General features: G+C 42.1%; 2 protein-coding genes across 9 annotated transcripts in view; one reads left to right on the top strand and one right to left on the bottom strand.

The window, feature by feature from the left end:
* The window catches only part of CHD9 (chromodomain helicase DNA binding protein 9), a 218,864-nt gene extending 208,169 nt beyond the window's left edge, over positions 1–10,695 (bottom strand). For 7 of the 8 annotated variants that reach the window (XM_075940269.2, XM_075940264.2, XM_075940261.2 and 4 more), the window contains exons 1-2: positions 10,553–10,695; positions 1,393–1,577 (exon numbers count right to left, since the gene is read on the bottom strand). The gene's annotated coding sequence lies outside the window, so the exon portion shown is untranslated. The remainder of the gene's footprint in view (positions 1–1,392; positions 1,578–10,552) is intronic. The other variant, XM_075940260.2, reaches the window with a different exon arrangement.
* Positions 8,060–15,670, top strand: LOC142831174 (uncharacterized). Its single transcript, XM_075940719.2, has 3 exons — positions 8,060–8,112; positions 9,818–10,816; positions 11,887–15,670. Exons 1-3 carry the CDS (start codon positions 8,060–8,062, stop codon positions 11,897–11,899), a joined length of 1,065 nt encoding a protein of 354 aa, XP_075796834.2. The 3' UTR covers positions 11,900–15,670.
* Positions 15,671–21,988: the final 6,318 nt, after the last annotated feature.

The following is a 21,988-nucleotide window of genomic DNA, read 5'->3' on the forward strand; positions in this document are numbered from 1 at the left end:
TACCAGTGAAGTTTTACACCTAACTGCATCATCTTATTTTTTGAAACTTCACAATATTTTAAGCAGGATACAACTCATTCTCCATGCATCTTCCAAACAATGCTCAACACAGTTACTGGCCTAACGAAGAACCGTTTATCATAAACTGGTGGTAATAATTTTATGTTAAAACTGTATTTAATATGCACTCTTGATATATACGCTGCAATATCTGCCGTGCTTTTATTATTTAATAATTTGTAAACTCATTCTACAGTTGGTAGACTGAGATATGCCTAATAGTGATGTTAAATTTAGATTAATTGGCTAATTGAACAGTTGGTGCAGTTTGCATTGATTATTCGATTACTGGATAAGGGCACCTTCGTCTTTCAAGTGTAGCAATAGCCCCAGGGACAACTATCTGATAAGTATTTGCTTACCGGATAGTCAACTAGTTGTTCACATCCCTAATACCTAACCTACTTACAAGCTGTTCTATGTTATGAATTCTTGTTCCCTAAAAATGGATTTCTAATTGATGCAAAAACATAGTTTTGTCTAAGACAATTAGACACCCTGCTGAAACATCCTCTAATCTTTCTTCTGTTGTGTTTGGTGATATGTAAGAATTTTGTACAAAAATATCCACAAAAATTTCCTTTAGAATTTCTTCTTATACTTCAATTTCATATCATAACAGAAAAAGTTGAGACCCCCCCCCCTTCACAGAGATTAAAAACTCTCCCCACATGCCAATCAAGTTCAGAACCCATACTTCCAGAATTAATATTCAAGTATTACTCAATGTACAAACAACTTTCCCAAATAACTAAGAGATCATTGGTTAATAAGTAAAGGTTGGACCTCCCTGGTCTGGCACCCTCGGGACCCTGACCTGTCCTGGATGAGGGATTTTACCAGACCAGGGAGGTCATTTCTGAACCCCTTGCTGCTGCCTCCCCACCCCATCCCTCACCCCCACCGGCTCCTCACCTCCTGCTGCCCTGCGGACCCTGCTGAGCAGCCATCGCTACCCTGGCTCCAATACCTGCAGCGCAGACCTGCTGCCATGTGCTGGATGGCCCCACCTTCAGCTCACTGCAGGCAGCCCACTGCCATGCTGGTCCCACAGGCATCCATGCCACTGGCCCTCCACCAGGACTCTCTGGTCCTGCAAATCCATCATGGATGTTGCTGGACCAGAGAATCTCAGTTAATAGAGTTTCAACCTGCACTACACATTAGGCAAAGTTATGATAGCATAAGGTTTTGCAATACACAGATTAATGGTATTTATTTTCCACTTAATTTAATCTGGAAAAAATAAACCATAATCTTACAATCCAACATTTTCTTCTCCACTAGTTTAAAAATATCCCAACAACAGAAAACTGATTTAACTTCACTTACCAACTGCAGCAAATATCTGCTGCTTAAATGTTTTCTTATTTGAAACAGATATCAATCACAACTTCTCTTCAAATTGATTCTGTCAATAATTCAAATGAGACAGGAAACAGAAGATTCTCATTCTTAAGCCAAGAGAGACCACTTGCTAGCCTCAGAACCACGGAGTATTTGAAGCTTTGACGAATCTTTTGTTAAAAAGAGAAAAAACATAAAGGATGAAGAAATGAGCAAAACCAGGCATTACAAATCTCCAAAGATAAAATAATGAGCTACTAACCCATTTCACAATCTAACCCTTCATTACACAACTCTACTAATACACATTAATTTTGACCTTCAGTAACTCCGCTATTCCAATTTCATGACTGTCCTGAAGAGCCATTGTCAGCTACCAAGTTGTGTAGTGGTATTCTGAGCTTGATAATTGTATTGTGAACAAGGGTGTAAACAAAGGTAAAAGCAGAGGCCATATTTATTTTGCTGTTGACAGACTGATTTGAACACAAATTGATAGTACTGAAGATTGTTTACGTCAGTCTCAGTAATTTTCTATGCATATTCAGAAAAACAGAATTTCAAACTTTAATAAAGCTCATATTAAGGTACCACAGATACCCATATATTTAGTCTATAATATTATGCAGAGAAAGTACAATTTCAGCCTTTCCTCTCATCATCACATTTATTCACAAGGCAAGTCCTACATCCTTGAGATGAAAAGCACATAAAACCTCTCTACCATTCTCATGCTACATCTATGGTACGTCAGGAATCGATGCTCTGAGATTGATCCACCGGCAGTCAATATAGCAAGTCTAGTGAAGACTTGCCAAATCAATCACAGATTGTTCTGCAGTCGAACCTGTTACTCTACTCCAGACAAGAAGAATAAGGGAAGGCAACGGGACACTTTCTATCATCAACCTCCTGAGGAACAGATGCAGCAGTAATTTAACTTAATGTACGTTATTCACGCAGCTGGAGTCGAGTATCTTAAGTCAATTTTCTGCTGTAGTGTAGATGTAGCCTAACAGCGCTTCTAATAGAAAATTGACATATATAGGCCCCAAACCATGTACTGCAGAAAAGTTTTAGACTTCTTTAATAGACTGTCTTGCCCAACTTAAAAACAAAATAAATTCTAAGTGACAGTATCTTGAGCTGTAAGTATCTTACTGAGAATTTCATTATCTTTCACAATTATGGTTTCAGCAGAGACAATGGATTCAGAACACCTTCTGGAATTCTTGTCATCTGCATACAGGAGTGGAAAGGCAGGAACACCTCAGCTCTTATTCCTGTTTTAGTACCAACACCCTTTGTCACAACCTATTTCACTGACACCTATCAGAAAATTGGTAACACATACCTGTTTCACAAGTGGGTTCTGGGGATTATAATTGTGAATTGCTCAGAAGACAAAAGCTTTAGATTAGAGACTTAATTTTATTATGACATCTGAAAAATGTTAACATATTTTGAAAGACTATACATTGAAGCAATCAAGAAACACAAACCCAAGGCCTAATTCTTTTCACATGTACATGGGTTTGACCACCAGTTTAATCCCACTAACTGCAATGGCTTTACTCTCCAAGGTACTATAGTATGAGAAGAGAAGTAGACCTAAGTTCATTTTCAATAATAATGGATAAAAGAAAGTTATTTTTTTTTACATCAAGACACCAGCTGTAATTTAAATTAAATAAAATTTATTTTAAATTGTAACATTAGACTGATAACCTATAAGACTAACACACTGTAATCAGCTAAAATAACAAACTAAATAAAAATACATTATCAGATATGTTTGCTGCTAAAGGCAAACCACTGAACTGGTGGAAGTCACTCATTAAGCACCCAGAATAAAAATTTGTTGAAGTGCTTAAACAGCTTTTGGACAGCAGTAGCCTCTTCTAAAGGTGCAGAAACAACATTTCATTTCAATTTAATTAGCTTAGCTCAATGAAGGGTTCTTTCAAATGGCTAAGAAACAAACTAGGAAATAGGAAAGCACAAAAAAATTAAATCTACTATATTTAAAATCTTGAAGGGCATGGTGACCAACCGCAGTCAGTTACGTTTTCTAACTATAGAAAATTTGTGTAATAAATCAGTTCATTGTCAAGACAAAACATGTTTGGATAAACTGTTCTCCCCCTTATGTATTCAGCACATTTAAAGTAGTAATTAATTTAAAATGCTATTTCAATTCATTTAAACTTGAATTCAAATTCCCATCCAATTAGTGAATGAAACAAATCACAAGTAAAATAGCTACTAAATTAGAAATGGATAATTCACCATTTTCTAACTAGTAAAATGTAAAAATTAAGCATATAAATAATTTTAAGTTAAGCTATGTAAATGCTTAAATAAATCCATACAGATACAATATCCTCCTGGTTAGCAAAAAGAAGCATTGCATTTAGTGTAAAGACTATATTTAGTTACAATCAACATGTTTTAATGGTTGCCAGACAGTGAGAATCAACCCTTCTTTATGAAAATAATGAAAAAGAGCATGCAAAACATGATTAAAATTGATTATTTACATCAAGATTTCTTGCGTGCTCATTTAAATGGATTAAAATTGGCAATGTAAATCAAACCACCCTGTACAAAAATGACAGCAAGTTCATGTTATTTGTATTATTTTAAAGGAGAAGAATGTAAGGAAGAGTCCTCAGAAGCTATTACAAGTTTTTCTCTCATGACATTCAGTTCTGTGTTATACTTTAAAATTAAATGAGGCTATTAAATTGCATTTATTAGTGAAAGCCTACACAATTGTCTAGAATGAATACTGGGACATCATAAAGCACAGAAAACTTTTTTATTCCTCATGCCATGTTACATAAAAGAAAGTAGATAACACTCTGCTGAAAGAGGAAATCAATTTGGTATTCATTTTAAATAAATTTTCTATTAATTAAATGAAGCACAGTCAAAATTGGTATTGGTCATGAGAACAGCCTCATCTTATGTTAGATTCCACTTTTTATGTAAGTACAAGCTTTGAAATGGCTGATTTAATAAATTAACAAAAATCTTGAGTGGTTTTTGAGGTCAGACTGGATGATCAAAAGCATCCCTTCTAGTCTTTAATACAAAACAAACAAAAATGAATCTATCAAAGTTTTGATCCACAAATTCACTCAAAGATGTACGCGGTATCCAAAGACATTAATATCTGATATCCATTTAATCCATCCACTCTGAAGTAAGTCTGAAATTTCAGTACAACTGTTGCTCACATTACATGGACACCTTTGTTGTCAAACAAGCCAAGAACTGAGAGAAACTGAAGACAGAACCCCAAGTATGTTCCCTCCAATTTTATAAATGAAGCATGCATAAGCGTGCGCACGGGGTGGGCCGGCTAGCCTGAGCCATTTTTGCGCCCTGGGCCGCACCCGGCCCGGCCGCACCTCATGGCCCAGCAGCTCAGCGCAGCACCCCTGAGGCGCCCAGGACCGCCCCTGCCCGGTCTGGCAGTATGGCACAGCGCCCTTGAGGCATCCCCGTCCAGCCCAGCAGCACGGCACGGCCCCTTTGAGGCGCCTGGGTGCGCCCCCTCCCAGCCCCACTGCACAGCGTGGTGCCCTTGAGGTGCCCCTGCCCAGCCCGACAGCATGGCGCAGCACCCCAGAGATGCCCCCGCCCATTCCGGTAGCACCGCACGGCGCCCCACCCTGCAGCACCATACGGCGCCCCGGGGGTGCCCCTCCCCGGCCCTGCAGGTTGGGCCAACTCTGACTCCAGCCCTGCAAGCTGTAAGGCAGAAGCTGAAGGTAAGGGGGGGGAATAAGAGGAAGGGGTGGGAGAGGAAGGGGCTTTTGTGGTAGGGAAGGGTGGAGGAGGAAGAAACGCGAAGTGGTGGAAGGGGCTTGTACGGAAAGGGAGGGGAGAGGGGGAAGAAAGGAGAAGGCACCAAAGGGACAGGGTAGAGGAGACACAAATGCTAGGGGGGAAGTGGAGACAATGAGGAAAAGGGCAGGAGGGGGGACAGGGTGATGCTGGAAGAAGAGAGGGTAAGAGCACTGGGGATTGGAGGGGGAGGTGCTGGGAGAAGGCCTGACAGAAGGGGTAGGCATGAGGAAGGTGGGGTTGGAGCAAATCATGTGTGAGGGCACAGGGGCATGAGGGGATTGGGGGCATAGGGTGGTGAGGGGATGGGCATCAGGGAAAAAAGGGCAAAGGGGGCAGGGGCAGTGAGGAAAGGGGGAGGCACCAGGAGGGTGCAGGGGTAAGGGAAGGTGTAGGAGATTCCAGGAGTGAAGCAGAAGGGCAGACACCTGCAGGGGAGGGACCAGCACCAGAGGAGAGAAGCGAGGGAGGTGTTAGACGAAGGGATGAGGAAGGGTAGCTCACATGATCAGAGTGGGGCTACTGGAGGAGTGGGCACAGAGGGGAGAGAAGGACTGGTGGAGGGGGGGCAGGTCTCAGGAAGGCTGAGGGCAGTGAGAAGGGCAGGAGTCAGGACAGCAGAGGAGGGTGAGGTGTTGGGGGGCAGCAGGCACCAGGGGAATTGATGGAGCAAGGGGAGGAGACATGGCAGCAGAGGGGAAAGGTAGATATTTATTAATATCTTGGGTGTCACAATGGCACATCCAAACAAGCCACATGAATTTGGTAATGGTGCACAACACAAAATTCATTCTGCTCATGGGAGGAAACATTCCCCCCCACCCCCCAGCCTCTCCACCCCCGCATTAATGTCACACACATTGGATTAATGCAATTGCAGGATAGTTGCATGGGGGGGGGGGCTGGGGGAGGCAAACTAATCCCTATTGGTAGGAGGATGGTGGGAAAAGTCCTTGGGTCTTGCCCGGAGAGGGTTACCTCCAGGGGTGTGGCTAATGGGAGAGTCAAAGTGCATTTTAAAAAAATTCTTTGGGTGCACACCCTAATGAAATGTGCTGCACACGCCTATGGAAGCATGGTGGCAGGCTAACATGAGAGAACTTCAGTCTCAAATGCTGCAACACAAACACCTTAAATGAGTGGTCACTAAAATGTAGTTATGTATCTAGCTGCACATGAACCATTCTGAAAATATTCCCATAATAAACAATACTCAAGACTTCTAAACATTTTCTTCTTTCTGTGTGCATTACAGATGAAAATATTTAAATGCCTAAGGTATGTTTTACTTGCCACAAAAATAAATTTTGATTTTAGGACTGTTTCCATTTTTACATTTCAGTATCCTGTAAGTTTCACCATTTTTTAGACAGCAATAGCATCTAGTTTTTAATGTATTCTTTATGGGAATGTTATGTAAAATGCCCAGTATTTATATTCAAAAGGAGATTTACTACATTCAGAAGACCAACAGCTAAACAAGCTCTCTTGCCAATATGGCCAGAGAAATTTAAAAAATTACCAGCACTTTCTAATCATATTTGAATAGCATGCAAACTCAACATGATGAAGATGAAGAAAAATCTTCACTTCTTCCTCTCACTGAACAGATGAGACGTCCCTCTGGGAATCTAAATGACAGTGGAATCCTAGCTATCAGTTCTTAGACCTCTGGATTCACAAAATCCCCTAACTGGGCTTCGGTTTATCTATTATCCATTTAGAGAACTTCAGATTCTTCCTAAAAAGCCCTACCTCTAGTCTGAGAAAGAGGCCGAAAAAGGAGAAAACAGAATGCCATCAGAGCCTGAAAGAATGAGATGTCCATGATGAGTATATTGAGCAGTCTGTCCCTTAGTCTGCAAGGAACAATCACAGTAACAAGAATGATTAGAGAAGTCAGAAGAGAAAAATTATCAACTTCAACTAGTTTACATGGAACGAAAAAAAGTCATAAAGGTTTAATTGTTCATCTGTGATTTAATTTCCTTATTTGTCTAAAAACTGAGTGAAATTATATATAAAAAGAGCAAATAAAATTTACCTCATGAATCTGTTTGTGAGCAGCATCAGAGTCACAATATTACTGTAATGTAGTTCTGTACAGGACTGAACTAGAACTTTGCACTCTCCTTCTGCTCCAACTTCCATTAATTATTCCTACCAAACTAATGCAATGCTCCAGTGTCTAGACATTAGGTTCATGTAGACAAGGACTCATATAGCAGGACTGACAAATGGGGATCAAGGCAACACTTTAAGGAATTATACCTGATAATCTCTACAGAATTGTGTGGCTGACCTAATCATTTTATAATATTTTAAATAGGAGCTGCAGTTTACATTACTTTTAGTTAGTAGACAAAGCTTAAATGAATTACACAAAATAAAGAAATACTATGTTTCCCACGCTGGGGTGGAGGACTGGAAGCACACAAATTAAAACACACCTATTACCTAAGTTCACAGAAGTAAAGCAGTATAATCAAACTGTCAGTCTAATTTTTCATCTCTTTCAGTCACTGACTCGTCTTTCTTACAGAAAAGAAACAGATGAGCAACATCTGCTTTAAGGTTTTAATAGTTGCTGCATGGCATTCTGCAAAGCCCTGTACCAATACCATCACTAAAAACATTTTCCTCACTCTGAGCTTATATCATATACCAAGCCAGCAATGACTAGGAGCTCATAGCTTGATTTTCAGAAGCCCTCAGCATCAACTGCTCAGTTGAAGTCTATGGGAGCTGCAGCTACTCAGCATCTTTTAAAAATCAGATTTCTTTAGTCATAGTAATGATGGACAGAAGCGCCAACAAGTCTTCCAAAGACAAGTTGGGTTACTTTTCAATGTAAACCTCTATTAGGAGCTTGTATACAGAATCATGTGCTGATACATTATATTTGTGACTGAATTCTAACAGCTTAAGCAAAACAGACTAACAATGATTTTAGCACCTTTGAATATATCTTTATATATTCCAATTAATGAAGGCAAGTTTTAGCATAATATTTCCCATTTTTTTCCATCTTTATGCAATTCATAAGTACTGTGATGTTCCTAGACTGACAGAAAATTAGGTATTGCTGACAACCTTTTGTTGAAGATATCCTATAAGTAACAATTTCACTATGAAGAAGTATTTTTCATTTGTGTAGTTAATTATTATAATATCCATGAGTTGTCAAAAGCACAGCTCTTTAAATTGCTTATGATGTAACTGTAATTTATTTTTCTATGTTCTTCACATGTTAAAATAGGAATTGAAGTCAATGGTATTTTGGAGCCCCATCAAGCATGTGTGTCTGAGCAGTTCAAGATTTAGTAGATGCCTGAAAGGAGAAACAGATCACATTATCATATGACTGTCAGGAAATAAGCAGGATATTGTTTTGCTCTTCCACCTAGGTAATTACCAAAATTTGAGGTAAAACACTTAAGTTTTAAGATTTTGCATGCCACTTGAAGGAACTCAGCACAATACACAATATTTCACTGACAGATATAAACCAACATTCACAACCCATGCCAGATAGAAACTCTGTAACTGCTCAAAGATATTAAAGGAAGTAGAGGAACTATTTCTCTGCAAAGTCCAACAGTCTTTTTACTCATAAGTTTCCAGCTGCAACTACTATTAAATGACATGAAAAAGGTGAGATACAGCTTGCACTAACAAACTGGTGTTTCAGGAATTCACAAAAGTTAAATGGGATACAGAAACCTCCTGTGACAAATAAGCATACTTTTCTTGTTGTGGAGGATCACCCTTGACAGCTAGTTTTAAAAGCAATTCACAAGACCTCAGACAAATGGGGCAGAGGAGGTCAGAACCCTTTCTACCACCAACATGGTTTTGCAGCATTATATTTATTTGTCCTTCCCTTTTCTCTGTCCCTGGTCTCCATTTTCTACCCAGGGACTATGCCTGCTAGCCCAAGGCTCTTTAGTCTCTCCTCTGTAGCCTGTCATGGTGAGGGGATACAGCTTTCATTTAAGTTTTTACTGTGGATGTGGGATAGTCTATAATGAGGAGGGTGAAAAAGAGGTGAGGGCCTCGATGTCACCTTTGCAAAGGGAGACTTCTTGAATATTCTCTTCCTCACCTCCCCTCCTTTTCTTCCTCACCATCCTGTGTGCAGTAGGTCCTTTCCCTCAGCAGAAAACAGTCATAAGCCTCCACCTTCAGCAGACATATATTGTTCCAACCCAGCTAAAACACCAAATAGGGACACATGCTCAAAATGCCCATCCTGCCACCCAGGGACCTAGCTTAGACTTCTCCTTACCACCTTGTCTATTAGGAGGCCAGACTCAAGCCCCAGTCCCACATGTGCCAAGCAACAACCCCTAGAACCTGCGCTCCAAGCCCCTTACAAGTCTCCTAAAGGAAAATCAGACTGCCATCTCTCCCGCTCCCCCCACCCACACCCACACCGCCGCCCTGGTCTTCCCGTCTGGTGGAGAAGCCAGGTCCACGGCCGGCGCCCCAAGGCACACCCCTCCTCTGCCTCACAGGTAGCCAGCTTCAACACGCCCCCTTGCCCAACGTGCAGACAGCTCTGTTCCGGCCGCCCCCTTTCCTCCCGCCGCCCGGGGGGCAGCCAGCTCCAACCTCAGCCTCCCTCTCTCTGCCTGCGCCGCCCCGCACCCGCCCTCTCAGCGGGCAGCCAGCTGCAGCCTCTCCAGTCTTCCCGCAGCCTCGCCCACTTGCCGGATGGGCAGCCAAGCTCCAATCCTTCGCCCTCCGCCGCCGCCTTCCTGCCGGCTGGGGAACCAGCCGCGCCGACCTACCGGCGGCTGGAGCTGGCTCCAACCCATCCCCCTCCCCCGAGCCCAGGCGCTGCCGGCGGGGGGACACCTGGCCCCCCACGCCCGCCTAGTAGGTGCGAGGGGCAGCAGCGAGCCCGACTGTGCCAGTCGCCCCGCGCCTGCCTGAGGGGCGGAAGCAGGCTCGGCCTCGGCGGGCGAGGGCAGGCCCGGCCGCGCCGTCCCCTCGCGTGGGCGCGGTGGGGAGCCAGGGCCAGCCCGTGTCTCCGGCACCTGAAGCGCGGCCTGCTCCGGGGGCGGCGGGGAGCAGCCCGACCCCTCGCACGCACTCACCGCCGGGTTCGCCATTACACGGCAGCGGCCGCCTGGCCGGCACGCGTGAGGCGAGGAGATGCCCGGCGCCTGACAGCTCCCTCGGCCAGACCGCGGGGGGCGGCGGCCGCTCCCCTCCCCCTGGGGGAATCCCCTGCCTCTCTGGCCCCGGGGTGCGCAGGCAGCCGCTGGCGGGGGGCACCACTTACCGGGTGGCTGGCACAGGCCCGGGAGGGGGAGGAGGAGCAGGAGGAGGCGGCGCGGCGTGGTTTGCTCCCCCCGCCCGGGCAGGGAAGCAGGAGGGCTATTGGCGAAGTTTCACTAGCTCCGCGCCGCGACCCCAGACCAGCCCCAGCGAACCCGAGGGGACGGGTTGGGGGGGCACATTTGCATATTTGTCACCCGCTCGCTGATTGGCCGCCTGGCCGGGGCCGCCGCCGCTGGCTGACACGGCGCACCGCGGGAAAGGAGGGGTAAGTGGGAGGGGAGCGGGTCCGCGAGCCGGGGGAGGAGTGAGCGATGGGTGTGCGGAGGGGAGGAGAGCGGGCCGGCGGCGGCATGGGGCCGGGAGGAGCGCGCGGGTCCGCCTCACTGAGGCACTTTCTCCTCGCGCTACAGCCCGCCGCGGGGGCGGGGGCAGCTGGCCCGGCCTGGGGTGGGTGGGGCTGGCGGCGGCAGGCCGAGGAAAGCAGCCGAGCCGCTGATAAAATGGTGCGTGAGAGGAGCGACGAGCTGATCCAATATGGCCCCCTTCGCCGACAGAAGCCAATCCCGGGCGCGTTTACTCTGGAGGTTCCCGCAGAGACCTGGATGCTGGGCAGGCCCCGCTGCTGGCGAAAGCCAAGAGGAGAGCGGAGCGCTCGGGCGGACACTGGCGCCCTCTTGCCGCTGCGGGCGGCTGCAGCGCACGCACCGGGCCGCGGCCTCCTGTAGGCCAGCCGGCCCCGCTGCCATGGCTCTCGCACCTGCTGTGCCCTGAGAGGCGCTTATCCTCTCGGCGCACGCCCTGAAGCACCCGCCCCCGCCTCGTCTCACACAGTTCTCAGGCGGCGAGGAGCCGCAGGGCAGCGCCCGCCCGCCGTGGCATGCTGCGCGCGGAGTGCATCGTGTCAGCGGGACGGGGACGTCCTCTCGCTAGGACAGGCCGCTACAAGTGTTTTGTGTTAAGTTCCTTCCCTGCCCGTGCCTGACTTTTCGGCCCAGGAAGAAGAACTGGGCTAGTGTTTCCCCCTCTTGTTAAACCACTAATACGTGTAAGGAAAGATCACTTAAGAGAGTGCGGGCACCAGCCTTCGTATTCATACTTGTTTCAGGATGGCTTTTCAAATGGCCTCCATTCTGCTAACAACTGTGACACTGCATACATTTCTACCTGCATGGGTAGATACAAACTATATTTAATTTTGTCCTTAAACTATGATTTTCAACCATAATTCTTAAGGCTTCACAAAAATGGGAATGACCCCCATTTTATACAGACATCAAATAAGTTTTTATGTGCATCATTCAACTATAAGATTTGAATATGTCTCTTAAATTATAGGTCTCCCACATGAAGATACAAAGCTACAGTTTCAACTCTTGGTGGTCCATGGATCCTCCTGTGTAAAGAGTTTCTCAACCTGGGATTTTTGTCATTAGTCTAATATCAACATGTATATCTGATAATGCCATGTCTAATATTTATGTGCCAGGATAATGTTATTTTAAAGACTGGAGCTTGGAGTTTCTTAATAGTGCAAATAAATTTAGATATACACATATTAGAATATTATGTTTTAATTTGTGTGACCAAATGTGAATGTAATATTTGAATACCACTATGTCAGTAACTTTTTCCATTCAATGCCTGGGCCCCAACCTTTTAGTTCCATGTCCAAAAGGAGCACTACTAATAAATGCCACAATAGTAAAGTTTCTAAGCTTGTAAACTCTCCATAACTCACTACTCCTGATGAATTTCTCTCATTTACTTCCTCATCCCACCTCCACAGTCTCAACTGCTGTTTCTCTAAAATATTTTTGGGAAATAACATAGCTGAGTTTTTCCAGTGATTTCTTTCCCAAAATAAATGAACCAGCACTCTGCTCACCCATTCCTCTAAGCAAAATAAATAAGTGAGCAAATTCTTACATAGGGAGAGAAGGCATGTATTATCCTTTTATAATGATTTCAAGTTGGTATTAGTCAGCCAGTTGTCCTACTTCTGTAATGTGGCTGTCAGCACCATTATAATTTTGGTAAATGGTGTCAGAGCTGTAGCCAGGCAGAATGGTAGAGCCTTAAACTAAAATACTGTCCCAGAATGGCATAACGTGAATCTCTAGTGCAATTGAAGAATGAGACATGGAAATAATCACTTTGTTATAGCCATTGTATTTTGCTAACTCATTGCCTAGTTGGATTGTAAATACCCCATTTTGAATCTTGATGCTCTGAATAGAGAGTTCATAAAATCTAAGACAAATGCTTTCTGTTATTTTCTTGATGGGCGGTGGGTCCTACAATTCTGGGCATTTAGCCAATGGTTTCAGTCATTAGATAGTGGTTCAGGGTGTTATAGTGAATCCCTTTCTTTTTCAGTTTGCCAACAATTTTATGGTAGAACCAATGTACTATGATTTCCAGGAGCCACTTAATGATCTTTAAAGAGGAGCATTGTCTTGAACTAAAGCCCTCTGAAGCCAAGGGAAAGGTACTCAGTGGTTGTTGGGCTTTGGATCAGTCCCTAGACACATTAGTGGCTATGTGACATATCCTCTGGTTAAAAGTCATAGTGTCTGAGAAGAACATGAAATAATAGTTGAGGAAGAGGGGTATGAGGGAGATAGCTGACAGCAAAATGGGCTGGAAGTGCAGAAGGAGGTAAAGACTGCTGATGATAGACGTGCAAATATAAATTAATAGGAAACTTCTGCTGGAATTGCATTCTGGTGGCTATCCTCTGATACAGTTGTGCCTCCCATTCTAACTCATGTTAGCAAGCTGCTGCACTTGTTAGCTTTAAACAGGTGCTAGCAAAGGAAGTGCAATCAGGGAGTGCTGAAAAGAGTTTCTCATTGTTTGTGAGATATTACTTAGAGCAGTGTTTCTCAGCCAGTGATATACATACCCTGAGGGCTCGACAAATCATTGAATCTACTCGCCCTGGGCGAGTAGATTTTAGTCAGTCACCCCGTTCACCAGCGGTGCGCGCATGCACAATGCGGGTCTTGCACATGCGCAGTGCGGGGCTGGCGAGCAGATTTCGCCACCGTTTGTCAAGCCCTGGGGGCCTTAGTGATATGCGTACACGAGAAAAGTTAGGGGAGTACATCAACACAAGTAAAATTTGGCAAAAAATGTCCGGAATTTTACCCTGCAAAGGGGATATGGGAGGGGGCAGTGGCATGCCCGTCAAATTGAATGTTCGGAGCTACATGCCCGGACATTAACAGCCACTCTGCATTTGCAACCCAGCATTGGTGGGAAAAGCGCATGGCTGCAGTAGCGGCTCCAGTGAGACCCAGGGCAGTTCCAAGTTGGGGGGTAGGTTTGGATGTGGAGAAAAAAAAAATCACTTCCACAGCCGCCTCTCCTAGTTCATTTCCTCTCCAGCAGCCTCCATGGGGTGCTCCAGCGGCGAGGGCGGCTGAACCTGGAGATGAACATTACCCCCACCCCCGCCAGCAGCTCAGTACAACGCCCTTTTCCCATTGCGCTGCGGAGAAGAGCTAAAAGGCTTTGCTCCAAAGGATTCCCCTGCAGCAGCGGCGTAGCAAGGGGGGGGGGGGCAGTTGCACCCGGGCGCTATGCTAGGGGGGCGCTGGGCTAAGGTGGGAGCGCATAGCCCCACATGGCGAGCCCGGCGCTGGTGGGCCACTTGCTCCCTGCAGACAAGCTATTGGGAATTTCAAAGGTAGGGTTACTATATGTCCAGTGCCTGGCTCTGGGGGAGGGAAGGGGCATTGGGTTAGAGCAGGGAACCTGGGGTTACTTTTTTTTTAAAGGGGGTACTTTATATATATATATATATATATAAAAATTTTAAAAAAGGTTGAGAAAAACTGCTCATAAGGAGCAAGTAAGAGTGAAGGCAACTAAGCAAATAAGGTATTTTGTGGTTTTCTCTTGGTTGATATGTCATTTGAATCCCAACACATGTAGGCTGGGGAGCCAAGCATTTCTAAAAAGCCAGAAACCTCAAGACAAAGGCCTGGTTTGGGATTGGTGAAGGGACAATTCAAAATTTAAAGTAACTGATTCAAGTTTGAAAACTTAAATGCTTTTCTAGCCATAACTCCAGATTGTCAAAAGATCTCCATACTGTTGAAACTGCTAAGAGACATACTGAACTGGGAATTTTCACAGAAGGGGAGTCTAAACCTCTTCATAACTGACAAGTTCAGCCTCCTGGAGCTGCAAGCAGAGGAAACTCCACTGAGGGAGTGACAAATCTGGATGTAATGAAGAACACGTCTCTATAAATAGGGTTTAAACATCCAGGACTGAAGCTTGGCTAGTACAGGTCTGTGTCATTCCACTGACTTCCAATTGAGGATCTAGCTCCAAAACTAAATCATGTGCACCCACAAAACTACAGGTGAAAAATCACGTGTCTTTTTGAAAATTTGGTACTAAAATGATTTAATAAACTCATCAGTGTTGCCATTCTTGACACATTACAATTTTTAATTTTTATGAAATTCCTAATCTGTTTTTTGTAATTTTGTCATTTCATATTCAGATCTCATGTCTGTCAATTGTATATTCCTCTAGTCTAGCTGTTTGCTGTCACACTCCACCACATATACCAGTGTATAAATATTATTTAGTAATTAATAACCGTTTATTTATTATGCCTAAAAGATGAGCAAATATGGACATGGACATACATGTATAATTTCCTTTTATCATATAAATTAAGAAAAGATATATATCACAGAATTAATTTAATAAATTCTTGCTTCCTAAGGCATAAATATATAGGAGCAGATTAGATGGATGTAATTCAATTGCATGTAGTGAAATTAGATCTCTTCTAGTTTAATTCTCAAATGCTTGTATATTATGCCCTTAATAACGTGACCCTCAGAAAATGGTGTTAGCAACTATTTTTGGCAACCGGAGCTGTAGGCACCTTGACACAAGCTTTCTCTGACCCCTTTGCTGCACACAGTTAAAGTAGGTCTCTTTATCATCTTTTAGGTACGCTGTATAATATTTTAAATGTTTTCTGCCTTGAGTCAATAATTGAAACTTTTCAGTGGTATCACAAAGAGATTACCTTTTGATTTATTCATCAAATTCTTATTACAAAAGCAAATTGATGTCTTAGCTGTATTGCTAATTGCATCTCAGACTACTAAAATGAATAAACTTTAAAAAATCTAACTCTTCAGTGTTTATGACCACTGTTAATTTTCACATTTCAGTTTAGAGAAAAAAATCAGTTTTGTTTTTGTGCTGCAATATTTTCTTTTTAAACACATCAGTGTCTGGGGGATATATTTCTATGAAGACAACTCTGTCTTCCATGATACATTTAGAAATTAGATTAACATTTTACTGGTTACATTTTGAACTAAATAAACCTAGCAAAGTCTTTTTTTTTAAACAGAAATTAAAGTAGATTGAAGTAATAAAGTGATTCTTAGGAAATTAGTATTACTATATGATGAAATTCATCCCTATGCAGAGGATCAGCACAAGGCCAAATCAAACTACCTCTATTAAATGCAATATTGCTAACCTACAAGCAAAAATGATGGGTCAATCCCACCCCTATAATCATGACTGACTTAAAAATCAGATTTTTTTTTTGTAAACCCTATACTTGCAAGGCTTATTTAACTTCTGGCTTTTTTTAAAAAAAAAAGGTTACAGTACAAGTGGTTCATGTTTTCAAGCTTTTCTCAGTGACCATAAAGGTCTAAAGCTTTCATTATATTAAAATTGAATGGTGTGATTTTAACAAGTGTGTGATTTTTACCAAATCATGTTACTCTAAGAGCTGAGTTTTCAAGAAAAATACACTGTTATGAGACTTGCCAGCTTCCATCATTTTATTGCAATGTTATTTTAGGGCCTAATTCATAGCTCATTTAAAATTACAGAAAATTTGAAGATGAATTACCAGAGTGTTCTATTCTGATAATTGTGGCTAAAGTCCCCAGTTATCATCCCGTATTAAATAATAGTATCAGTTTCTTCAGTCTGCTTACCTTCTCATAAATGAACAAATTAGTGTCTTAAGGTGTGTCTACACAGCACCCTTAGCTTGAAATAAGCTACACAATTTGCGCTACGCAAATTGCATAGCTTATTTCAATTGTATTTCAAAAGAGCTTATTACATAATTTGGCACTGTCTACAAAGCACCAAATTTCAAAATAATGTGCTATTCTGAATTTTCCTTAACTCAAAGGTTACCAGGACGTCGGAATAAACCGCCCATTATTTTGAAATCTATTTTGAAATAATGGGCTGCTTCAATAGACACAGAATAGCTATTTTGGGATACCTTTGGTATCCCAAAATAGCTCCACAGTGTAGACGTACCCTTAGGAATAATCAGAAGCAGGAAAATTCAGTATTTTTATTTTTATTTAAATAAAACTGGTGAGGCAATCATTGAAATCTACCGTACACCTCAGATCAGTGCCATAACCATGAGCTCGCCCACGCGGATGATACTTGTTTTCTTTTGTAAAATACTCTGATATCTGTGGATGAAAATCTGCAAGTCCTAAGTTATCATTTTTCTTTATGTAGATGAGTCTGTTCTTTTGCTCTTACTTTCAGATTGACGATTTCTTGTTTGCATTCATACTTATATTCTCATTTCTACTAGTACTAAGATAGAAGTGACAAGTTGTTGGGAATAGTTATGGAAAACACTGATAGAGCATGCATAAAATGATGGAAAATGGTGACCATTTCTCACTAATAAAATCAGTCCAATTCTTGATTTTGTACTAGATGAAAGAAAACATATAGGCTACATCTAGACTGGCATGATTTTCTGCAAATGCTTTTAACGGAAAAGTTTTCCATTAAAAGCACTTGCAGAAAAGAGCGTCTAGATTGGCACGGACGCTTTTCCACAAAAGCACTCTTTGCAGAAATGCGTCCGTGCCAATCTAGATGCGGTTTTGTTCATGAAAGCCCTGATCGCCATTTTCGCGATCGGGGCTTTTTTGCGCAAAACAATACCGCGGTGTCTACACTGGCCCTCTTGCGCAAAAGCATTTGCGCAAGAGGGCTTTTGCCCGAACGGGAGCAGCATAGCATTTCTGCAAGAAGCACTGATTTCAGACTGTAGGAAGTCAGTGTTCTAGCGGAAATTCAAGCGGCCAGTGTAGACAGCTGGCAAATTCTTCCGCAAAAGCAGTTGCTTTTGCGGAAGAACTTTCCAGTCTAGATGCAGCCATAGGGTGTAGGCTTTCTATGGCTTGCATTTAGAAAATGTTTAAGAGTTGGAAATAGAACTAGCAGAATCTTGTTTGGGGGCTAAGGCAATATGCCATGTTTATTGTGAAGCAGAATTCATTTACTGTTCCTAGCTATTAAAATTATCCACTGCACATGCACACACACAGGCTACGTCTGACGAACACATTTGCTCTTCCGACATTTTTTGCGGAAGAGCAGACACACTCTTTCGGAAGCCTCTGTATTCCTTGTTTCACAAGGAATAAGGGCTCTTCTAAAAGAGAAGATTTTTCCAAAATTTGGCCCGGTGTAAACAGGCCAAATTTCGGAAAAAACCCTTTCGAAAAAACAATCAGAAAAAAGTACGCAAATTGCAATTTGTGTACCTTTTTCTGCTAAAACTCCTTAGTCTAGATGTAGCCTCATACACACAGTTCTAGATGTAGTCTAGATGTAGCCTCATACACACAGTTCTACAGATGGATAATTAGCACGGATGTATATAATTGCCAGCCTCAGCTGCTCATGCCAATTCACTGGTCAAGTGGTCTGGACATGAGGAGGGGAGCCAGGTCATGTCAGTGTGCACCAGTGCTCCTAGAGGATGATCATAGAACTGAAAGTCCCAATCCCCTACCTTTGCACTCATCTTTTTATGTGTTTTAGTCCATACATCTTGTCCTGTCCCACTGCCTCAGGGCAACGTCTGAACATGAGTTATCAGTTAATGGCAGATGCAACTTTGATATTTTTCTTGATGGGGCTTTTGTCTCTTTCTTTCTTAGGTGGGTTCTTTTGCAGGGCTTGCCTGCATAAAGAGGGTGCTGGTCACCCAAATGGGCTGGCTTTGAGGACCAATCCCTTTACACACACACGGACACACACGGACACATGCACACTCGCACTTTGAAATGATATTGCATGCATGCACACACCCTAACTTTAAACAGAGTTAAGGCAGTACAAAGTTTAAAATAGCATTTCAGTTACAGTATAGGGTTACTTTAGTTACAATGTATTAACAGTTTAAAATGGGGTTTCATAACATCACATTGGTAGATATAATTCATTAAAAGGGCAATTTCATTCTTCAGCCCCACAAAGCACATGGTTAAATCTAAGCAGAAGCATAAACTCCATTGATTTACACTTTAGGACAGAACATTTTTGTTCTAGTTTTTGTGAACTCCAGTTCACTTATTTAGAGAAGGCATTTGCTATCCACAGTGGCCATGCTTGACTTTAAGCATGAGTGGTTTGCTGGGTCAGGGTCCAGAAGCTCTCAATCAGTGAAGACAAGGTGTACGCGTGTGACAAGCCTGGAGGGGCAGATTCTTGAGATGCAAATATACTTAGCCATCTTGTCAATTTCACTAGGTCTGATGATGGTTCCTCTAGTCTAGGCATCTATATTGGAGTTCACAAAAAATGAGACAAAACTGATATTGGGCCTGAAAACAGTGATATTTTCATTTATGGGGGTAGCATAATCAATTATAAATGGGCACAGCTCTCAATACGAGAGTCAATTAAAATGGTCTCACAGGCACGGATTTTTGTTTTGCTTTATGACTTTAGACATGCTGACAAAGCTTGCTGCAAAATTGTCTGTTTGATTAGAATACTTCATTTTTCGTCATTCCCATTAATCCCTCTATTAGACTTCAACAATTAAATCAATATTCTGAAAATTGTTCTTCCCTGATGCCCTGTCTTATTATTGTATTATATTCTTCAGTAAGAGTCTGATCACAAGATGCCTATCATGCCAATCATAAAAAGTGTGAAGGTTTGGGATTACTTTCTACAGAAAGTTGAGAACCATTTATCTGATGCTACTTCATATAATACATCCTAACTAAGTAGTAATAATCAAAATTCCGGTGCTTAATTTGTAATGAAAGAAGTGCCAGGGCTCAAGCAATTTTTTTTACTTTCACAATTGATGTGCCAAATCCAGAGGTAGTGGGGCTATGAACTACCAAACTCAGAGATGCTAGGGCTCAGCCCTGGCAAGCCCTGGTACTGGCACAAATTAAACACAGCATGACTGAATCCTCAGAATCTGAAACATGCAAGGTACCTCTTTAAGTTTTTGCTGCTTCAACTTCTGAGTACTTAACAAGAACTCCTGCTGCCCCCTTGTGGTGAATAACTAAAAACTCCCTCTTTCCTGCAAATTTATGCATGTCAGCATACTAGATGGATAGAATGAATAAAAATGAAATGTTTGCTTTTAAAAATACTTTTTATAGTTTTACCATTAAGGGCTATAATTTCCCAGACATGCTGAAACTTAAAATAGGTTTATATTTGTATGGCTAGTTGTTGCTATAAGATGATATAATATGTGAGGTTTTGCTCTTTTATAAAACCCTTATAATACAGAAATAGGTTTATAAAACAGAATAAAAGTGAGTTTAAAAGATAGCTTTTGATATGAATTTTCTTTATTTGGATATTGGTCAAACATTTCAAATTAAAACTTCAAAATTCTGCAAAATTAGCTCCTATTGTATTAGAATTCTGACTGGAAATTTATATATGCAAGTAGTAGTTTTATGCAGTTTGTTGTCTGTGTATCCAAACATGGTAGTTTTCCATCTGTTAGATACATAGATTTCTGTATGGCTCACCGACTAAGAAATCCATTGAAAATCTGGCCCTTAAATATTTAAATGCATAATCTTTGCTTGTATATATAGAATAATATTAATAATAATTTAGTTCTTATGAAATATAGTGGATCTAATTGTGTTTTCATGTCAGTCATACACTGATATTTAGTTGACTTCAGTCAAACTACTGATTTACATTGATCCAAATGCATTCTCATGAATTAACTATAGGACTAAGAGGAGGAACACATATGATCTAATCCTGGCTCTGATGTCACCTGGCTGACTAACTTTGGGCCAGTCATTTAGCATCTTTGGTGTTGTCTAGAGTAGGAAAATCTCCTCTTGCCCATAACTGGTGTTATCACTGGTGCTAATTTCACTGTAATTAGTATAGATAGAGAAAACCCTTGTTCAGTACCATTTCAGAAATAAGTTAGGCCTTGTAGTATATACCAGGAAGATTCCAAGCAATGTCAGTGCACCAACAATTAAGAAAAGGAAAGGAATAAAGATTTATACACCATGAAATATGAGAAGTCCTATCACATATTACATGGAAACTTAATTGCACATTGTCACCGGGGGGGGGGGGGGGGGGGGGGTCTTAGTGGATTATAAGCTAAATATGAGTCAACAGTGTCAAAAAAGTAAACATCATTCTGGGATGTACTAGCGGGAGTGTGGTAAATAAGAAACAAGAAGTAATTCTTCTGCACTACCCCATGCTAATTAGGCCTCAGCTGAAGTATTATGTCTAGTTTTGGGCGCTACATTTCAGGTAAGATTTGGACAAATTGGAAAAAGTACAAATGACGAAAGGATTAAAAAACATGACCTATAAGGGAAGATTGAAAGGCCTTGGTTTGTTTAGTCTAGAAAAGAGAAGACTGCGGGAGGATATAACAGTTTTCACATGCCTAAAATGTTGTTACAAGGAGGAGGGAGAAAAATAATTCTTCTTATCTCCTGATGTTAAAACAAGAAGCAATGGGCTTAAATTGCAGCAAGGGAAGTTTAGGTTCGACATTAGGAAAAACTTCCTGCCAGGTTGGTTTAAATTGCTTAGGGAGGTTGTGGAATATCCAGCACTGGAGATTTTTAAGAGCAGTTTAGACAAACAACTGTCAGGGATGGTCTAAATGGTGCTTGGTCCTGCTATGAGTGCAGGGGACTGGACTTTGATGCCTCTTGAGGTTCCCTATGATTCTATGATTGCCATTCACCTTGAGATGAGCCAGTAACATACCTTCTGTAATAAACACAAGAAACTCTTTAAATAAAACATCTACAGTTTAATAAATAATACTAAATTTAATTTAATTGGAAATTAGATTGGGTAAAGAGGTTATACAATAAGATGCAGATGTTACATTAGATATGTTTACAGCATGGGTTAAGGTGAAATGAAGACATACAACTTGAAATGAAGATATAACATGCTATGTTAATTGCATAACTCAAGTCAAAGTATCTTAACTCGACTTTTGTCAGTGTCCTCACTGCATTAAGTCAAAGTGAGAACACTCGCGCTTTGACTTCTCTTACTCCTCGTGGAAGCAGGACTACTGGCATCCACCAGAGTGCCCCTCTCAGTTCTTCACTAGACCTGC

The sequence above is a fragment of the Pelodiscus sinensis genome, chromosome 12 (genome assembly GCF_052426305.1).
Source record: "Pelodiscus sinensis isolate ZL-2025 chromosome 12, ASM5242630v1, whole genome shotgun sequence".
Classification (NCBI taxonomy): Eukaryota; Metazoa; Chordata; order Testudines; family Trionychidae; genus Pelodiscus; species Pelodiscus sinensis.

What these genes read in the sequence shown, in the direction of transcription:
- LOC142831174 (XM_075940719.2), top strand. Translation starts at nt 8,060, where the DNA reads ATGGACAGAAGCGCCAACAAGTCTTCCAAAGACAAGTTGGGTTACTTT. An exon ending in AAGTTGGGTTACTTTTCAAT is followed by an intron (nt 8,113 to 9,817) that starts GTAAACCTCTAT and finishes CCCAACGTGCAG; the next exon opens with ACAGCTCTGTTCCGGCCGCC.